Source organism: Erinaceus europaeus, chromosome 1, assembly GCF_950295315.1.
Source record: "Erinaceus europaeus chromosome 1, mEriEur2.1, whole genome shotgun sequence".
NCBI lineage: Eukaryota > Metazoa > Chordata > Mammalia > Eulipotyphla > Erinaceidae > Erinaceus > Erinaceus europaeus.
Window position 1 is genome coordinate 76,338,864 of NC_080162.1, and position 18,788 is coordinate 76,357,651.

Below are 18,788 nucleotides of genomic sequence, written 5' to 3' on the forward strand. Positions count from 1 at the left end.
TATCCAACAACAATGATATCAATAACAACAACTACAACAGTAAAACAACAAGTAAACAAAAGGGAATAAATATATTTTTTTAATTAAAAAAAAAAAAACCACAGGGGCCAGGGGTGACGCACTGGGTTAAGAGCACATGGTACGAAGCCAAGGACCAGCATAAGGTGTTAGGTTTGGTAATCCAAGAAATTCACCAAGAGACCAGGGTGATGTAAAGACAAGGAGCTTTATTTATTAGCCGGCTAGGGCCGAATTGCTAAGGGGCTGGTGCAACAGCCTTCTGGCAATCGACCCCGTACCCAAGTCTTATTAGGGTTTATATACCTTTTACATTACATGGCTACGTAACAAGGTTCAGCTACACAGTATGGTTGCGGTTGCATGACAGTTTTACAACAATAGTTATCTATAGCCCCCAGGTGCAGGGGAGGGGAGGGGGTCTTTTTTGGCCTCGAGGTTATTTCCTTTTCCTGACCCTAGACTCCCGGACTGTTTTCTCAGAGTCTGTCCTTGGATTTATCTCCTGCCTTCAGGACTCCCGGGCTTGTCTCTGTTTACAGCTTTAACCCCTGAGAATTGCTTTCTTCCTCAGAGACAGGCCTGTCTTATAATTGCCTACTTAACCCTTGGGTATCCTGAGACTAGGTTCATTTGTCTTATTTTACCATCTTACATTTATTACTTTTTGCTCACTTCCTACAAAGGATCTCAGCTTCCCACCTGCAGGGGGGTAGCTTCACAAGCAGTGAAGCCGGTCTGCAGATGTTTATCTCTTTCTCTCTATCTTCCCCATCTCTCTCAATTTCTCTCTGTCCTATCCAAAATAGTAATAATATATATTTTTTTAAATGTCCTCCAGGAGCAGTGGATTCACAGTGCAAGCACCAAGCCCCAGTGATGATAACCCTGGAGGCAAAAAATTAAGGGAAAAAAAAAAAAAAAAAAAAAACCAGGCAAGGCTGCAGGGGAAAGCTTTGTGAATGGTGAAGCAGGGCTGCAGGTGTTTCTCCCTATCTCCCCCTCCCCTCTCAATTTCTGTCTCTAGCAAGTTACTATTTTAAAACAAAAATAGGTAGTGGTTGGTGATATAGCTCACCTGGGAAGGCACCTGCTTTATGATGCTTGCAACTCAGGCTCAAGAGCCCAGTGTACTGTGTGGGGGCACTACAGCATTGAGGGGAGCTCCATTGCTGAGGTATTTTTCCCACTTTATGTTAAAAGTGTCAGTCCAGAATGGTGAAGCACCCATGAAAAACTTGGGCTTCTCTCCAAGTTGTCTGGCTCTATCTGTACAATTAATTTGTCTTTTATTATTTTTCTATTATTGGACAGAGACAGAGATAAATTGAGAGGGGAAAGGGAGATGGGGAGAGAGACAGAAAGGCACCTGTAGCCCTGCTTCACCACTCATGAAGCTTTCCTCTTGCAGCTGGGGACCAGGGGCTTGAACCTGGGTCCTTGTGCACTATAATGTGCGCGTAACCAGGTGTATCACCGCCTGGCCCCTTCTTGCCTTCTCAATAAGCTCATGGTGCTCCATGAGGCCCTAGGCCAGGGGTTTGTACTTTAACTAGGATAGGTCGCAGCAGTCACAGTGCCCAGCAGAGGCTATAGCACCACAGTGAAACCAGCCTGGGCTCAAGGCTGAAAATGCTCATCAACCACTAGATTACCACAAGTAGAAGTTCGTCTGGAAGGAAGCTAGGCCTCATTCCAGGTGGTGACAGCACACATACCCCGGGGCTGGAAGGCAACATCTGGCAGGTTGGGGGCAGGAAAGGAGCAGAAGCAGTGGGGCTCCCTTGCCAAGTGATTATGCTCTGGGAGATCCACAGAGTACTTGCTGGGTATAAGGGTGTGATTTGTTTGCTAGCAATCAGGTGAGGGCTGGCCAGCAAGTTCTGTTTGTCTGCCTGCAATTAGCACTCTTGGTAAGTGTTTGGGTCCCCAGCTACATCTGCTGCTAGGTAAGGGTGGGGCTGTCCTCCTGGTCATTTACTATGGAGATTAAATTGCACTGTGTATCCATCAGGTTGCTCTCAAGGTTGCAGAGGCTGTCAGAATGACAGCTGCCTCGACTCCCACCCAACTAATAGCCTAGTTGCTTCTGGTTATGTTATGCTATAGGACCAGAATAGGATTGGGGTGCTAGAAATTCTATGCTAATTCTAACTAATTCTAATTCTGCACCCAGATTAAAGTTTCAGACCTTAGAGTTCTCTTCCTGCTTGTTGCTTGCTAGGTGGGAATGTTTCTTTCTTGGGGGAGGGTGTTTGTGTGTCACTACCTGAATGCTGACTTTCCTCCTTGCTGTGGAAGTTTACTCATCTGGGTTTCACATCCATTCTATGTCTTGGTGTGTAACTCTGCTGTTATTAAATAAACAAAGGTGCTCCCTCTTGGGTTATCTTGGCCCTGTCCCTCACAATAGAAATTCTACAATGAAATATCAGAAAGTTGTAATGACACAAGACAACCCAAAAGAACTCTCAATGCATAAACTGAGATCCATTTGAGCAAATGTCAAAGTATAACTCAAACTATAGAAGCTGAACATTTATGAATCCACTCTGTCATAAATAAGTGGCAGAATAAGCAAGTAAATGGGAGAGAAGGGGCAAGATTTTTTTCAAGAATTCCATATACTATGTGTAACCCACAACACTATTTAGGCAACGACTTAGTGAATCACTTCCAAAGAACTAGAGAATGAGAGATGAGGAGATGGCATAGGTTATATAGAGCGGCTTTCAAGATCTGAAATCCCAGGTTCAATTCCCTGCACCATAAGCCAGAGCGAAACAGTGCTCTAGTGTCTGTCTCTGTCTCCCCCTGTACCTTTCATTTAAAATAAATGGTTTTAAAGGGAGAATGAAAAGGGTACAATGGGGCCAGTGAAGTAACTTACTTGAACGGCGCATCTTCAGGCCTCTGGGTAACCCCCTCTGTATCTGAGTTTGCTAGTCTCCCCACTCCCTTCAGACTATCTGCCCTCGTAGCTGCCTGAGCCCACCACTGGGGGCAGGGCAAGCCAAGCAGCCCTGCATGCCTGCGAAACTCAAGGTACCCTAATCTGGGGGCCTTAGGAAAGGGCCACAACAGCTAGAGGCATGCTGGGGGGTCTGGCCAGGAAGTTCACACTATTGTTTTTATTGGGCAGTTGGGGCCCAGCCCAAGGGTTAGAACAGTGTCTTGGTTTTTTAAGTCTGCTGCAGAGATTATAAGACAGAATCAGCAGGGGTGGGCTGGGTAAGGATGCAATTTAGAGTGAAGACATTGGGGTTTCCTGCCCTCCCCCTGCTGCAGTGTGGCTGGGGGCCCAGCTGGGTTTTCACAGGTGATGAGTGTTCTATGGTGACCCAAGGCATTATGAGGGCTAGAATCAAGTGCAGACCGTACCCATTAAAACCCAAGCAGGTCTCTTTGGTCCTATAGATATCAAAAACAAAATAACAACAAAAAAAAGTGACAGAAAATTCTAGAAAAGCTTGAAGTCATCAAGAGGGCCCCAGCAGTAGCACACCTAGTAGAGCACAAGTTACCATGTGTAAAGACCCAGGTCCAAGTCCCCAGTTCCCATCTACAGGGGTGAAGCTCTTGATGAGTGAAGTACTGCTTTATCTCCCTATCTCCTCTTCCCTATCATTAGTTACTTAAAAACCAATAAATTTATAAATAAAATGGCCACAAAAAGCAGATTTTTTGTGCAAGCACTGAGTCCCAGCAATAACCCTGGTGGCAGGTAGGTAGGTAGGCAGGAAAAAGACCAGAGGAAAAAAAAAATGCTTGAGCTGGTAGGTATATCACTATCTTGATTGTGATGGTTTAGCAGGTATAAATATGTTAAAACTTGGCTTTACACTGTAAATGTGCACATGCCTGCTGTACGTCAGTTATACAGGCTTTAATAAAGCTGCTAATGGGGGCCAGGCGGTGGAACACCTGATTAAGCACACAGACTACAGTGTGCAAAGTCCAGGGTTCAAGCTCCTGGTCCCCACCTGCAGAGGGAAAGCTTCACAAGTAGTGAAGTAGAGCTGCAGGTGTCTCTATCTCTCTCCCTCTCTATCTCCCACTCCCCTCTCAATTTCTCTGTCTTGATCAAATAATAAATTTAAAAAAATTTTTTTAAAAAGCTGCTAACAATGTATAAGATATTACAATGTATCACAGAAGTGAAAAAACGATACATTAAGCTGTTTACAGTTTTAATGTAGATCTCTCTAGATAAAGACATATTAGAAAATGGTAGAAGTGCTAATCTTCATAAAGAGCCTAAGAAAAAGAGAAACTGACAGTTACAGATAAATACCTACTGGAATTTTGGATTTACCTAATGGACACTTTACTTTTAAATTTTTTTTAAATATTTATTTTCCCTTTTGTTGCCCTTGGGTTTTTTTGTTGTTGTTGTTGTTATTGTTGGTGTTATTAATGTTGTCATTGTTAGGACAGAGAGAAATGGGGAAGACAAAAAGGGTGAGAACAAGATAGACACCTGCAGACCTGCTTCATCGCTTGTAAAGCAACTCCCCTGCAGGTGGGAAGCTGGGGGCTTGAACTGGGATCCTTACGCCAGTCCTTGCACTTTGCACCACGTGCGCTTAATCCGCTGTGCTACCACCCAACTCCTGACATTTTACTTTTTTAAAAGTAAAACCCTCAATTTTTTTCTTAAAAAATGATTTTTGAATGAAGAACTGAGGAATAGAACCACAGCAAATGTTTTCCTCCATGGAGAATAAACTTTGAGTAGCAGGGAAGGTGGCCCAGTGGTACAGTACAGGACTTATATATATCTGAGGTGCTGGGTTCACTATGCAGCACCTGTCAGAGCAGTGTTCTGGTTATCACTTCTTAAAATACTTTATGTATCATTTGAATAGAGACAGAGAAATCAAGAGGGGATTGGGGGAGAGACAGAGAGACACTTTGCAGCACTGCTTCACGACTGTGAAGCTTCTCCTCTGAAGGTGGGGACTTGGCTTATACAGCACGAGAGCAGGGTGGGGGGCGGGGGCGGCACACAGCAGCAGGTTTTGCACTTTCCTCCAATCAGCTTTTCAGACTCCTGCAGGTCCTATGACATAATTTTCCTTTGTATTCCAAAAGTTACAGCAAAGTTCTCACCTATTATAAAGATTATGGATATTCAAAAATAAAACATAGCCAGACAGGCATACAATAAAGCTCCTCTGCTTATCCTAGAACACAAAAATCAGACAGTGCCAAACGCTTCCCAAAGTCTAATCTCACTGAACTCCACGGGTAAGCATTGTTACTTGTTTATATTTATTTATTCCCTTTTGTTGCCCTTGTTTTATTGCCGTAGTTATTGATGTCGTTGGATAGGACAGAGAGAAATGGTAAGAGATGGGGAAGACAGAGAGGAGGAGGGAGAGAGACACCTGCAGACCTGCTTCATCGCCTATGAAGCGACTCCCCTGCAGGTGGGGAGCCGGGAGCTCAAACCAGAATCCTTATGCCGGTCCTTGCACTTTGCACCACCTGAGCTTAACCCACTGCACTACCACCCAACTCCCAAGCATTGTTATTATCCCCATGTCATGTGAGAAAACCAAAGTACAGAAAATAAGCACAATGTAAGAGTAGAGCTAATATAACTCTTAAGCAATGGAGTGCAGACTTCAACTAAAAGTCCTGCTCCAAATTCTTTTAGTTGATTTTTTTAGATTCATTTATGACAGAGGGGGATTAAAGAATCACTGCAGCATAGGTAGTGCTAGGGATCAAATTCAGGCCTCATCCTTGCAAGTCACTTGCTCTACTACTACGCCAACTCTCAGGTCATCCAAATATTCTACATGATCCATTTTATAAATTTTTCTTCATATTACCCACAGTATGACATAATTTCAGCAGTGAGGGGGCCAAGAATAAATGCCCGGAGTCTATTCAAAAGTAATATTCTCCAAAATTTCGATGTGCGTCAGACCTGAAGACAATGAGTTAATTTCCAGCTAAAAAACTGGTCTATGAGAATAATCCTCTGGCAAAACATGAATACAAAATAAAGAGGCAGAAAGCTGAGGCAATGCAGTTAAATGAAATCATTAAAATGATCCAAAGCAGATTTTACAAGCAAATAGTTCTCTCCACCTTTGTCTCCTTCAGTCTTTAGTTCTTAGGGTCCAGGAGAGAAAAACCAAAAGGTTAGCAGTATCCACAAAAGAAACTAACTTGGGAATTTCAGAATCTCAGAATTGCAAACCAAATCAAAAATAAACTCAAACAAAGCCAAAGGAGCCGTGTTTGTTAAGTTTTAGTGATGGTAAAAGCTACTCAGGTCCAACAAAGAGTAGTATCTTCCATTCGACACAACTTGCTTCACCACTGGTAGTCTGTCTCCGCAGCTCTGTGACTTCTTTCCTTACTGACCAATCCTCTGTCTCTTCCTGTCAGGGAAAACTGTCCACACCAGCTCTTGAGGCCATCTGTTCGGATCAGCAATATGCTGAGGAATCCTTTAGTGTGGTCTTGCACAGAACATGTCCTTTAAGTGTTTGAGAACTGGCAGATGTGATCTGAAAGGAAACCAGCCAGAAGGCAAAGTAAGCAGGACTATACATAGTGTGGAGCCTCCAGGGAAGGGGCATGTCTCCTAAGTGCCCCCAGTAAAGGAAGAAATACATCTGACGCAACAGTAATGTATATAGTTCATTAAGTTCAGGGTAGGTCAGTCCCCAACAGCCACCATTCCTTTTCTCTTGGAAGATGGCTCTTCCCCCTGGTTTTAGGTGTGAGCTGCTCAAAAGAGACTCTGACTTCCTATCCTAAGGGTAAGCTGTGATCCAGGAAGTCAAGCAAGCCCCTCCTTAGGGTGTCTACAGTCAAAATACAATGGAAGAGTCTCCTTCCTCTCTGAGAGCTAAAAGCTGCGACTGTGAAGTTACCAGTGGTCTCACCTCTTCTAACCATGAGAAAAGTCCCTTAGGAAATATTTATTGAATGTGAGGGTGATCTGACTACAACATCTGTCACCCCACTGCTGGCTAGGTAGGGGCCCCCTTCCTCCTTTACACTCCATGTGCATCCCTCCTGCTCAACCCAGCAGAGACAGACTAGTCTTAGATTGAGGGTTTACAGTTAGTTGTGCTCCCCTGCTAGAACCTCCAAACAAGCTGTCAAGAAACTATTTACTGAGTATTTATTCTACTTTGGAAACTGTCCTGGGTACTGGGGTTCAATAAACCAGATTTGATACCTATCTTCAAAGATGAGGTCTCAGGAGAAGCAAACAGATGATAAATATATTAACAAAGCTGTTTCCAGGAACTGACAAGTGCTAAGAAGTAAAATAGGCTAATGTGACACTGACAGGAGTCAGGTGGAGGGAAACTATGAAAGCACTGCAGTGGTTACAGAAGGCCTGTCTGAGGAGTTTAATATCCAGAAAAGAACCTGAAGATTCAAAGAATAGCTAGGCAAACAAACCTTTGGGAAACCTTCTCAGCTGCCAGTCATGAATCATGGCTGCAATGATTCAAGACAAAGGTGACACTGAGAGCAAGGACAGAAAGCAGAGTAGAAGGTGAGGCAGATCTGCTAGTCTAGGAAAAGGACCCAGCAACACAGGAGCACATGTAAGTTCAGAATGCCAGAGGACAGAGGGTGAGGGTGAGGGTGAGGGTGAGGGTGAGGGTGAGGGTGAGGGTGAGGGTGAGGGTGGATATTCAACTTCACGGGGGGAGGGGATGGGGGGACGGGACGGGATGGGATGGGACAGTCTTTTGGTGGTGGGAATGGTGTTTATGTACATTCCTATTAATTTGTAGTCATATAAATCACGAATTAATATGAGGAGGAAAATTGATTGAATGTCTCAAACTTTTTAAATCACAAACGGAGTCTTTTTAATATATAGGCTGAGTCTTTGAAATGTTGACTCCCTTAAAAGCTTAGACCAGGGAGAACATAAATTATGGTGACGTTGTATATGATACAGCAAATCCTAACAAAGGGATATTTCAAAGTTAACCCAATTGCCAAATAATATGATTATAGCAACAACTATCTATTGTCTTCTTAAACCCTAAGAGAGCAGGAACCTCTCGCTTGCTCTACAGGGCCTATATTTCCCCCAATCCTGGAACCTCTAGGATGGGGCTCACTTTCCTGCATGCTTCTCTCAATTCATACCAAATGATAGTGCATCCGCCGATCCCAACCTAATAATCAACACAATGAGTACCACCTTAGCATGCTTCACTTCAGACTGTGTCCAGAGACATCAGGCATGGAATGTCAACACTTCACCCTCATTACTCAAGTGAGACCTTTCGTTTCATAGTATCCTCTAATTCTATTCCAGGAGATTCACTTCCTAACAAAGTCCCAAAACCTAGATATAGACCAGGTCCTGTAAGATAGAGCATGTATCCATAAATTAGGGCAAAATATATACCTGTAAGCAAAAATACACAATAGTCTGTAGTGAGTCAGTACAAAGTTCATAATGAAATAGTGTCTTCTTAGACTTAGATACCCTCCTCACCTACTTCCTATTACAGTTCTCTCACTCACGCCAAAGCTAACCTTATTATCAAAGCAAGGACTGCAAAATCTGAATAAGGATAAGAGACTGGCATACTTTAATGATGACTCTTTAGTCACTATCAGGGCCACCCCATCAGCTGGGGCCATAATCAGGGAGTCCTGAGATTCCCAAATAGACATGATGGGCCTAGTCCTCAAATAAATCCTTCTCTCCATTGTTACCAGTCATTTCTATGAGGAACAACACAATAGACCCTTTGTGGACCTCCATAGGACCATGCCCTCAACTTGGATCAACAATGGTAGAGAATGTTCCATCCTCCAAATGGAGGATGGACAACAAATTCTATGCTATACCTGAGGAAGATGGGTAGATAGTGGGGCAGCTTGAATGTTCCTACTCATGACCACAGAATGTGAGGCCAGATCTATAGGGATGCAGAGGTCACATAGGCTGGCTCGTAAGCTGATCATGGGCCCCAGATCACATCAAATCGATGGGGTTTACAGTTAACAATATTTATACTCCTTTCCCATATTAGGGAGCTACTCTCTTCCTTAATCCAGCTTTCTGGTCCTTTTCTAGCCATGATATCATCTCCCCAGACAATAACTTGGATCCAACTGCATATCAGATTTCAGGCTAAGGGGAAAAAGAAAAAGGAAAAAAAAAAAAAACTAGTATAGCCACAGGCCCTTTGGAATATAACTAAAATATGCCTACTAGCAATCTACAAAATGGAGAGTGCCCCCAACTCTTCATCTGCACTATTCCAGCCTTTAGGTCCATGACTGTTCAACAATTTGTATGTTAGAACTATCTTTTCAACCACCAGGTTCCAGATGCTAGCGTGATGCCGACCAGACTTCCCTGGACAGACAACCCCACCAACGTGTCCTGGAGCTCTGCTTCCCCAGAGCCTTTTCCCACTAAGGAAAGAGAGAGACAGGCTGGGAGTATGGATCAACCTGCCAACGCCCATGTTCGGCGGGGAATCAATTACAGAAGCCAGACCTTCAACCTTCTGCATCCCACAATGACCTTGGGTCCATACTCCCAGAGGGTTAAAGAATAGGAAAGCTGGGAGTCAGGCGGTAGCGCAGCAGGTTAAGCGCAGGTGGCGCAAAGTGCAAGGACTGGCCTAAGGATCTGAGTTCAAGCCCCTGGATCCCCACCTGCAGGGGAGTCGCTTTACAGGTGGTGAAGGAGGTCTGCAGGTGTCTTTCTCTCCCCCTGTGTCTTTCCTTCCTCTCTCCATTTCTCTCTGTCCTATCCAACAACAACGACATCAATAACAACAATAACTACAACAATAAACAACAAGGGCAACAAAAGGGAATGAATAAATAAATAAATATTAAAAAAAAAAGAAGAGAATAGAAAAAATGCTACAAATGTTTATCTGGAACCAGAAAAGACCTAGAATTGCCAAAACAATCTTGAGAAAAAAGAACAGAATCGGAGGCATCACACTCCCAGATCTCAAACTGTATTATAGGGCCACTGTCATCAAAACTTCTTGGTACTAGAACATGAATAGACACACTGACCAGTGGAATAGAATTGAGAGCCCAGAAGTGAGGCCCCACACCTATGGACATCTAATCTTTGACAAAGGGACCCAGACTATTACATGGGGAAAGCAGAGTCTCTTCAACAAATGGTGTTAGAAACAATGGGTTGAAACATGCAGAAGAATGAAACTGAATCACTGTATTTCACCAAATACAAAAGTAAATTCCAAGTGGATCAAGGACTTGGATGTTAGACCACAAACTATCAAATACTTAGAGGAAAATATTGGCAGAATTCTTTTCCGCATACATTTTAAAGACATTTTCAATGAAACAAATCCAATTACAAAAAAGACTAAAGCAAGTATAAACCTATGGGACTACATCAAATTAAAAAGCTTCTTCACAGCAAAAGAAACCACTACCCAAACCAAGAGACCCCTCACAGAATGGGAGAAGATCTTTACATGCCATACATCAGATAAGAGTTTAATAACCAACATATATAAAGAGCTTGCCAAACTCAACAACAAGACAACAAATAAACCCATCTAAAAATGGGGGGAGGACATGGACAGAATATTCACCACAGAAGAGATCCAAGAGGCAGACAAACACATGAAAAAATGCTCCAAGTCTCTGATTGTCAAGAGAAATGCAAATCAAGACAACAATGAGATATCACTTCACTCCTGTGAGAATGTCATACATCAGAAAAGGTAACAGCAGCAAATGGTGGAAAGAGTGTGTGGTCAAAGGAACCCTCCTGTACTGCTGGTGGGAATGTCAATTGGTCCAACCTCTGTGGAGAACAGTCTGAAGAACTCTCAGAAGGCTAGAAATGGACCTACCCTATGACCCTGCAATTCCTCTCCTGGGGATATATCCTAAGGAACCCAACACATCCATCCAAAAAGATCTGTGTACACATATGTTCTTGGCAGCACAATTTGTAATAGCCAAAACCTGGAAGCAACCCAGGTGTCCAACAATAGATGAGTGGCTGAGCAAGTTGTACTATTTATACACAATGGAATACTACTCAGCTGTAAAAAATGGTGACTTCACCATTTTCAGCCGATCTTGGATGGACCTTGAAAAATTCATGTTGAGTGAAATAAGTCAGAAACAAAAGGATGAATATGGGATGATCTCACTCTCAGGCAGAAGTTGAAAAACAAGATCAGAAAAGAAAACACAAGTAGAACCTGAAATGGAATTGGCGTATTGCACCAAAGTAAAAGACTCTGGGGTGGGTGGGGAGAATACAGGTCCATGAAGGATGATAAGAGGACCTAGTGGGGGTTGTATTGTTATATGGGAAACTGGGGAATGTTATGCATGTGCAAACTACTGTATTTACTGTTGAATGTAAAACATTAATTCCCCAATAAAGAAAAAAAAAAAAAAGAATAAGAAAGCTATCAGGGGAGGGGATGGGATACAGAGTTCTGGTGGTGGGAACTGTGTGGAGTTGTACCCCTCTTATCCTATGGTTTAATCAATGTTTCCTTTTTAAAAATTAAAAAAAAAAAGAATACCGGGGGACAACAGACTTATCAAAGGACATGATCACTGGAGTTGGTGTATTGCATCAAACTAAAAGACTCTGGGGCGGAGGAGAGGGATCAGGTCCTGGAACATGATGGCAGAGGAGGACCTAGTGGAGGTTATATTGTTATATGGAAATACTATGCATATAGAAACTATTGTATTTTACTGTCAACTATAAATAATTAATCCCCCAATAAAGAAATTTTAAACAAAGACATGACCACCTCTGAAAAAGAAAAATACCTACCAGCTCACTCCAAACACCTACACTTCCTACTTTCTTTGCAGCAGGAAACTAAAAACTCAACCTCACCATATTTCCAAAAATGGGCTTCCAGGAAGGGGGGGGGGGGGCATCAGTGAGAAGCTTAAAAATCCATTCAAGGTGCCCCTCCACCGTTCAGGTTTAAAACAGATTTCTGTTTTACTAAAGAGTTTTTCTAAGAAAAACTTTCATTACAAATGATCCAATCCAATGCCCATTGCTCAGTGTAAGCCAAAGTTTTACCCAAGACACCTTACCTTCACCAGAACATAGTCCCCAGGCTGAGCTCTGACTCTGAGCCCAGAGTTGGTGGCATCCTCCATCTCTACATCGGGGAAGATCACCTTCAGGTTTCCATCATTTCGGCCACACAGGTCAGTGGAAGAGCGCTTACTAAGCTACAGAATGAACAGAGAAGGATAGGTTTGGCATTTTTGGAAGGCAGAAATTATGCATTCTTTGTTTCAGATCCCCAAGGTTCTTACTCACAGAACATTCAGAGCATTCTTTAATCAAGTAATCACTGAAGAATGTGTGCTTACTGCTATTTTACCAAGGGCAGTTAAGGCGTACCTCAGAATCTCAAGAATGTGTGGTCTGGGAGGTGGCACAGTAGATAAAAACAGTGGACTCTCAAGCATAAGGTCATGAGTTCAATTCCTGACAGTACATGTACCAGAGTGATGTATGATTCTCATTCTCTCTCTCTCTCTTTCCTCCTACCCTTCTCATTAATAAATAAATAAAATCTTAAAAAAAAAAAAAAAAAAAGAGCTAGGGCTTCCTGCAGGAGAGGACAGCTGAGCTGAGCTGAGCTGAGCTGAGCTGAGCTGAGCTGAGCTGAGCTGAGCTGAGCTGAGCTGAGCTGAGCTGAGCCTTAAAGAACAGCTGGGTGGCCCAGGAGAACTCAATGGAAGGTGCAGTGGTGCAGTGGTGCATCTCCATTCTGTCTGTCTGTCTGTCTGCTCTCCCTTTCTCACTCTCTCTATATTTCACTCTAAACTAAAGAATAGAGCTGGAGAGATAGCATAATGGCTCTGCAAAACCTCATGCCTGAGGCTCCAAAGGACCCAGGTTGAATCTCTCACACCACCAGAAGCCACAGCTGAGCAGTGCTCTGGTGGAAGGAAGGAAGGAAGGAAGGAAGGAAGGAAGGAAGGAAGGAAGGAAGGAAGGAAGGAAGGAAGGAAGGAAGGAAAAGGGATAGGGGGACAAGGAAAGGAAAGGAAAGGAAAGGAAAGGAAAGGAAAGGAAAGGAAAGGAAAGGAAAGGAGGGAAGGGAGGGAGGAAGGAAGGACGAACAGGGTTGTCTTCCTCTATTTGTCTCAAATACCAAGGAACCAGAAACCCCCAGGACATCTGACTGTAGACCAGTGACTGAAGATGTTCCTGATTCTTCAAGCAGGGGCAGGGGGGAGGGGGCTCTTTAATGAAGAGAGCCGTAAGCTTTCATTGTGGCACAGGGGATGGCACAGTGGGTAAGTCACTGGGCTCTCCAGCATGTGGTAAATTCAATCCTTGGCACCACATATGCCAGAGCATCTCTCTTCCCCTGCTCTCCCCTTCCTCCTCCTCCTCCTCCTCTTCTCTCTCATACATAGATAAGAACTAATACTAAAAATAATAATGGTCCAGGAGGTAAAGTCTCAAGCATGAGGTCCTGAGTTCTATCCCTGGCATCACGTGTACCTGAGTGATGGCTCTGACCCCCCCCATATTAATAAATAAATAAATAAAATCTTTTAAAAATAATTATAAATAAAAAGACTTATATAAAAAAATATCTCAGGAACATTTCATAGACTCTGTGTTAAAGAATGTTTTTTTAAAGGCAGGGGGAGCTAGCATAATGGCTATGCAAAGAGATTCTCACGTCTGAGGCTCCAAAGTCCCAGGATCAATCCCCTATACCACCATAAGCCAGAGCTGAGCAATGTTCTGGTAAAAATAAATAAATAATATTTTTTAATTTCAAAATCACTTTCTATAAGAATGGACCTACAAAAGGTCTGAAGCTAAGGACATACGGGCAATGCACCAAGTGAATCAGCTTTCACTTTACTCAGTCTCACAGTAACCACTTGATAATTTTCTGGGGTTGCTTTGCCTGGGTTACTTGCCTTAATGAAGAGGAAACCAGAGTGCGTGATCTGAGTTAAGGGGCGGGGGGATGACGACACGGACCCTCCCCTCATATAGACTGTTATAACAATGTTCTCTCCAAGCAAGCTAAGCAGCTGACTGAGCTTCTTTGTGTGACCTACCCATAATCATAGTTTAACCTTTTTTTTTTTTTTGCTAGCTCAAAACAGAAATGACCAGCATCAACAAGGGCAACAAAAGGGAATAAATAAATATTTATAAAAAAAAAAAGAAGAAGAAGAAGAAAGAAATGACCAGTACAAGAGGATCTGCAAACTTGTTTTATAGCAATAACAGTGATCAATTTAACATTGGATGGCAGATGAAGACACCGGTTAATGCACAAAGCCTGCTTTATCAAAGCCTGGGAAATCACAGGTTTCCCCTCTAAGCACAGCCACAATAGTAATTATAAAGTGTAAGGCAGCTGAAATAGACTCCATCTGCCATAATAATGCAAATTTCTCTACGCCAAACCCCATTGCCTCTGAATTTGCCTAATAAGTGCATACAGTAGGCATAAACTGGGTATGAATACAGAAACATCATCTTCCCTGCCACTCTGGAAGTTTTTCAGTGACGTAGTACTTTCAGCTGGCCATGACTATAGCAAAGAATTTCAACTAGTATCTCTGAAAAATCCATTTATTTACTAACTGCAAATGAGTAATGGCTCATGTTTGACAGGTAAGCGAGATTTTATTTTGGTTCTCTGTGGAGCTAATAAAAGCATGGGCAAATTAGCAACCTTGGAGTAACTTTATTTATTTGTTCTAAAAACAAATATAGCTGTATTGCAGCAAAGCAAAGGATTCTGGGGAGGAAAAGATGGGAAGAGGTAGAGAGAGTACTGGAAAGTGGGAGGAGGTAACATAATGGTTAGCAAAAGACTGTCATGCTTGAGACCCCAAGGGCCCAAGGTGGATCCCCTGCACCACTATTAGTCAGAGTTGAGCAGTGGTATGATGGGGGGAAAAAAAGAAAGAGAGAGAACATGCACACTGGGGAAAAAAATAAGCATTATCAATTTTTTTCCTATAGTGCATTGGTTTTTATTATATAAATTTCTAATAACTTGTGTTTTCCTGTTAAAAAATTCTATTTGAGGAGGTCAGGCGGTAGCACAGTGGGTTAAGCACACATGGCACGAAGTGCAAGGACTGGCGCAAGAATCCCGGTTTGAGCCCCCGGGTCCCCAGCTGCAGGGGGGTCACTTCACAGGCGGTGAAGCAGGCCTGCAGGTGTCTATCTTTCTCTCCCCCTCTGTCTTCCCCTCCCCTCTTAATTTCTCTCTGTCCTATCCAACAGCAATGACAGCAATAACAACAATAATAATAACCACAACAATAAAATGGGGAGGCAACAAGAAGGGGAAAATACAGCATCCAGGAGCAGTGGATTCGTGCACCGAGCCCCAGCAATAACCCTCAAGGCAAAATAAAAAAAAATTATATTTGGGTAGCTGGGGAGAAAACATAATGGTCATACAAATGACTTTCATGCCTGGGGCTCTGAGCTCTCAGATTCAATCCCCAGTACCACCATTAGCCAAAGTTGAGCAGTGTACTGGTAAAAATAATTTTATTTTTGTCAAATAAAAAGAAAAAAGACAAGTATATTATTCTGTGCCAGAAAGCTGGGAATAAGATCTAATTACTACTAGACAGAATACGGATTGCTAATAAACATGTATGTGCATAAGATAAGCACACAGCCACAAGCGATACATTGAGAATTGCATATATTTAAAGAAAGTGGCAAGAATTAAAAATGTCAAAATATGAGCTACAGCTAATATATGGGGTCTTAATCACTGTATGCTCTTCATGCAGTTAAGATATATTCCCAGTTTGTTCATAATGAGCCTGTATTACTTTGCCTTGATAAATTGTTTCAATAAAAAATAAATAAGCATGTATGTAGCATATAGTTCTCCAAAACCACAGATGATATCCTAACCTGCAAAACACTCAGTGATGCAAACAGCTTTTGAGTATTTCATCAATTCAGTACCCACATTCATATGCCACATCTGGGCCAAGTCACAGAAACATCCCTATCCCAAATACTTATGTATAAATCAAACAATATATATTTAAGATCTGTGTGCTGAAAACTACAAAATGTCTGATTAAAAGAAATTAAAGATAGGGGGGCTGGGCAGTAGCACACCAGGTTAAGCGCACAGAGTACGAAGCACAAGGACCAGCACAAGGATCCCAGTTAGAGCCCCCGGCTCCCCACCTGCAGGGGGGTTGCTTCACAAGTGGTAAAGTAGGTCTGCAGGTGTCTATCTTTCTCTTCCCTTCCCCTCTCAACTTCTCTCTGTCCTATTCCCCTTTCTCTCCCCCCAAAAATAGGCACAAGAGCACTGGATTCATAGTGCAGGCACTGAGCCCCAGCAGTAACCCTGGAGGCAAAAAATAAATAAGTAAATAAATAAAGATATAAAAAAGGAGTAGTACACTATTCTGTAGAAAATAAACACCAGATCGCTTTCTCTCCTCTCCTCTCCCGGATCAACTAGGAATACCAAAGGAGACCACCCGGGACCGAAACAAGACAGGACTAGAATGACCACAGGAACCCAGTAAATCACCGGTGAGTACAAACACGTGTGGCTGGTGACAGAGAGGAGAGAGGAGCCTAAGGAGAGATTAAGTGACTGCTAACAGTTCAGCAGTTTATCAGTTGAGACACCACCTCCAGTCTGCTCCACCAACAAGGGGACAGCTTAAGGGAGGAGAGGACTCCCCAGAGACTCACCAAGTGCAACTCTGAGTCTCCACTGCTACTACCCTCAGAATCTGGAGCAGCGACAGGGAGGGACACCAGGGGACAGAGATCTAACCAGGAAACTCAGAAGAAGACCTATAACTCGGTGGCATAGCTGAGGGGCTGTGAAAGTCTCTTTGCATAACCACTGGATTACCTCTGCCACACCCTGCTTTATCTCTTGGTTCAGGAGTCAGTGATTAAGCTGAGAAGCCTATTGATAGTTTAAAAGCCCTCAGGCTCCCATAGCCTACAGGGAAGAAAAAAAAAAAAAAGAGGCTTTTAAACCACTGAGCTCCAACTCAGGGATTGAAACAACTGTTAATTTCCACCACTGTGAACCCTTTAATTAACTTACTTAGACACAAGTCAATCCAGGCAATAGTGATCAATGATTTGAAAAGTACTGATAAAGGGAACTCATAACATAATATTTAAATGGTTAAAACAACAAGAAAAAATGTTGGAGAATCGAACCAGGACAAGAGTCCAGCTAAAAGTCCTCCAGAGGGTAAAGCAAAAAATAACGAGTTCAACATCCAAACATTGGCTAAGGAAATAATAACAGGAGTGAGTAAAGAATTTGAAAAAATTGTAATCAGAAATACAGGAACAACAAATGAGAATATGGAAGAAAATACTAATTATCTCATGGTTATTAGAGAGCTGAAAGCTGAAATCGCTGAGCTAAGAATGCAACTAGTTGAACAAGCTAAAACAGTATCAGAGCAGGGCAACAAAATAGATGAACTCCAGAAAACAGTAGAGGGCAGAGAGAATAGAATCTATGAGGCTGAAGACAGAATTAGCAAGATTGAGGATGAATTAGAGACAACTAAAAAAGAAGTAAGAGATCTCAAAAAGAGATTAAGAGATGCTGAAAACAACAACAGAGTCCTATGGGATGACTTCAAAAGAAACAATATAAGCATTATTGGCATATCAGAGGAAGAAAGAGGAGAGGAAGAAAGCATTTTCCAGGCCATAGTAGCTGAAAACTTCTCGTCTAGACAACATCAAAGACATAAAAATTCAAGAAGCCCAGAGGGTCCTAAACAGAATTAACCAAGACCTAAAGACACCAAGACATATCATACTTAGAATGGAAAGGAATAAGGATAAAGAAAGGATCCTCAAGGCTGCAAGAGAAAAACAAAGAGTCACCTACAAAGGAAAACCCATAAGATTAGCAGCAGACTTCTCCATACAAACACTACAGGCCAGAAGAGAATGGCAAGATATCTATTGAGTGCTCAATGAGAAAGGCTTTCCCCAAGAATACTATATCCTGCTAGACTGTCATTCAGACTAGATGGAGGCATCAAAACCTTCTCAGACAAGCAACAGTTGAAGGAATCAACCATCACCAAGCCTGCCATGAAAGAAGTTCTGAAAGGTCTCCTATAAACAATCAGACCACCACAAATAGGCCATATATCAGAACACTCTAAAACTCTACAAGAATGGCGTTAAAATATCTTCAATCTTTGATATCAATAAATGTCAATGGCCTCAATTCACCTATTAAAAGACACAGAGTAGGAAGATGGATCAGAAAACACAATCCAACAATATGTTGTCTACAGGAAACCCACCTAACTCAACAAGACAAACACAGACTTAAAGTGAAAGGATGGAAAACTATCATACAAGCCAATGGCCCACAAAAAAGGGCAGGAGCAGCTATTCTCATATCTGACATGATAGACTTTAAAATAGATAAGATTTAAAAAGATAGGAATGGACACTACTTAATGCTCAGAGGATCAGTCAATCAAGAGGACTTAACAATTATTAACATCTATACACCCAATGAGAAGCCATCTAAATACATCAAACTTCTACTGAAAGAGCTACAGCAATATATTAACAGCAACACAATCATAGTAGGGGACTTCAACACCCCACTCTCTCAACTTGACAGATCATCCAAGCAGAAAATCAATAAAGACATAAGGGAGCTAAATGAAGAGATAGATAAACTAGAACTATTGGACATTTTCAGAGTCATTCATCCCAA

At 42.4% G+C, this 18,788-nt stretch overlaps 1 protein-coding gene across 6 annotated transcripts in view; it reads right to left on the bottom strand.

Annotated features, from left to right (window-relative positions):
- Window positions 1-5,817: 5,817 nt before the first annotated feature.
- CDK5RAP1 (CDK5 regulatory subunit associated protein 1) overlaps window positions 5,818-18,788 on the bottom strand; it is a 221,811-nt gene continuing 208,840 nt past the window's right edge. For all 6 annotated transcript variants that reach the window (XM_060188515.1, XM_060188473.1, XM_060188488.1 and 3 more), the window contains exons 13-14: window positions 12,109-12,249; window positions 5,818-6,545 (exon numbers count right to left, since the gene is read on the bottom strand). In XM_060188515.1, the coding sequence (XP_060044498.1) occupies window positions 6,465-6,545; window positions 12,109-12,249 (222 nt within the window). In that variant the 3' untranslated portion in view covers window positions 5,818-6,464. The remainder of the gene's footprint in view (window positions 6,546-12,108; window positions 12,250-18,788) is intronic.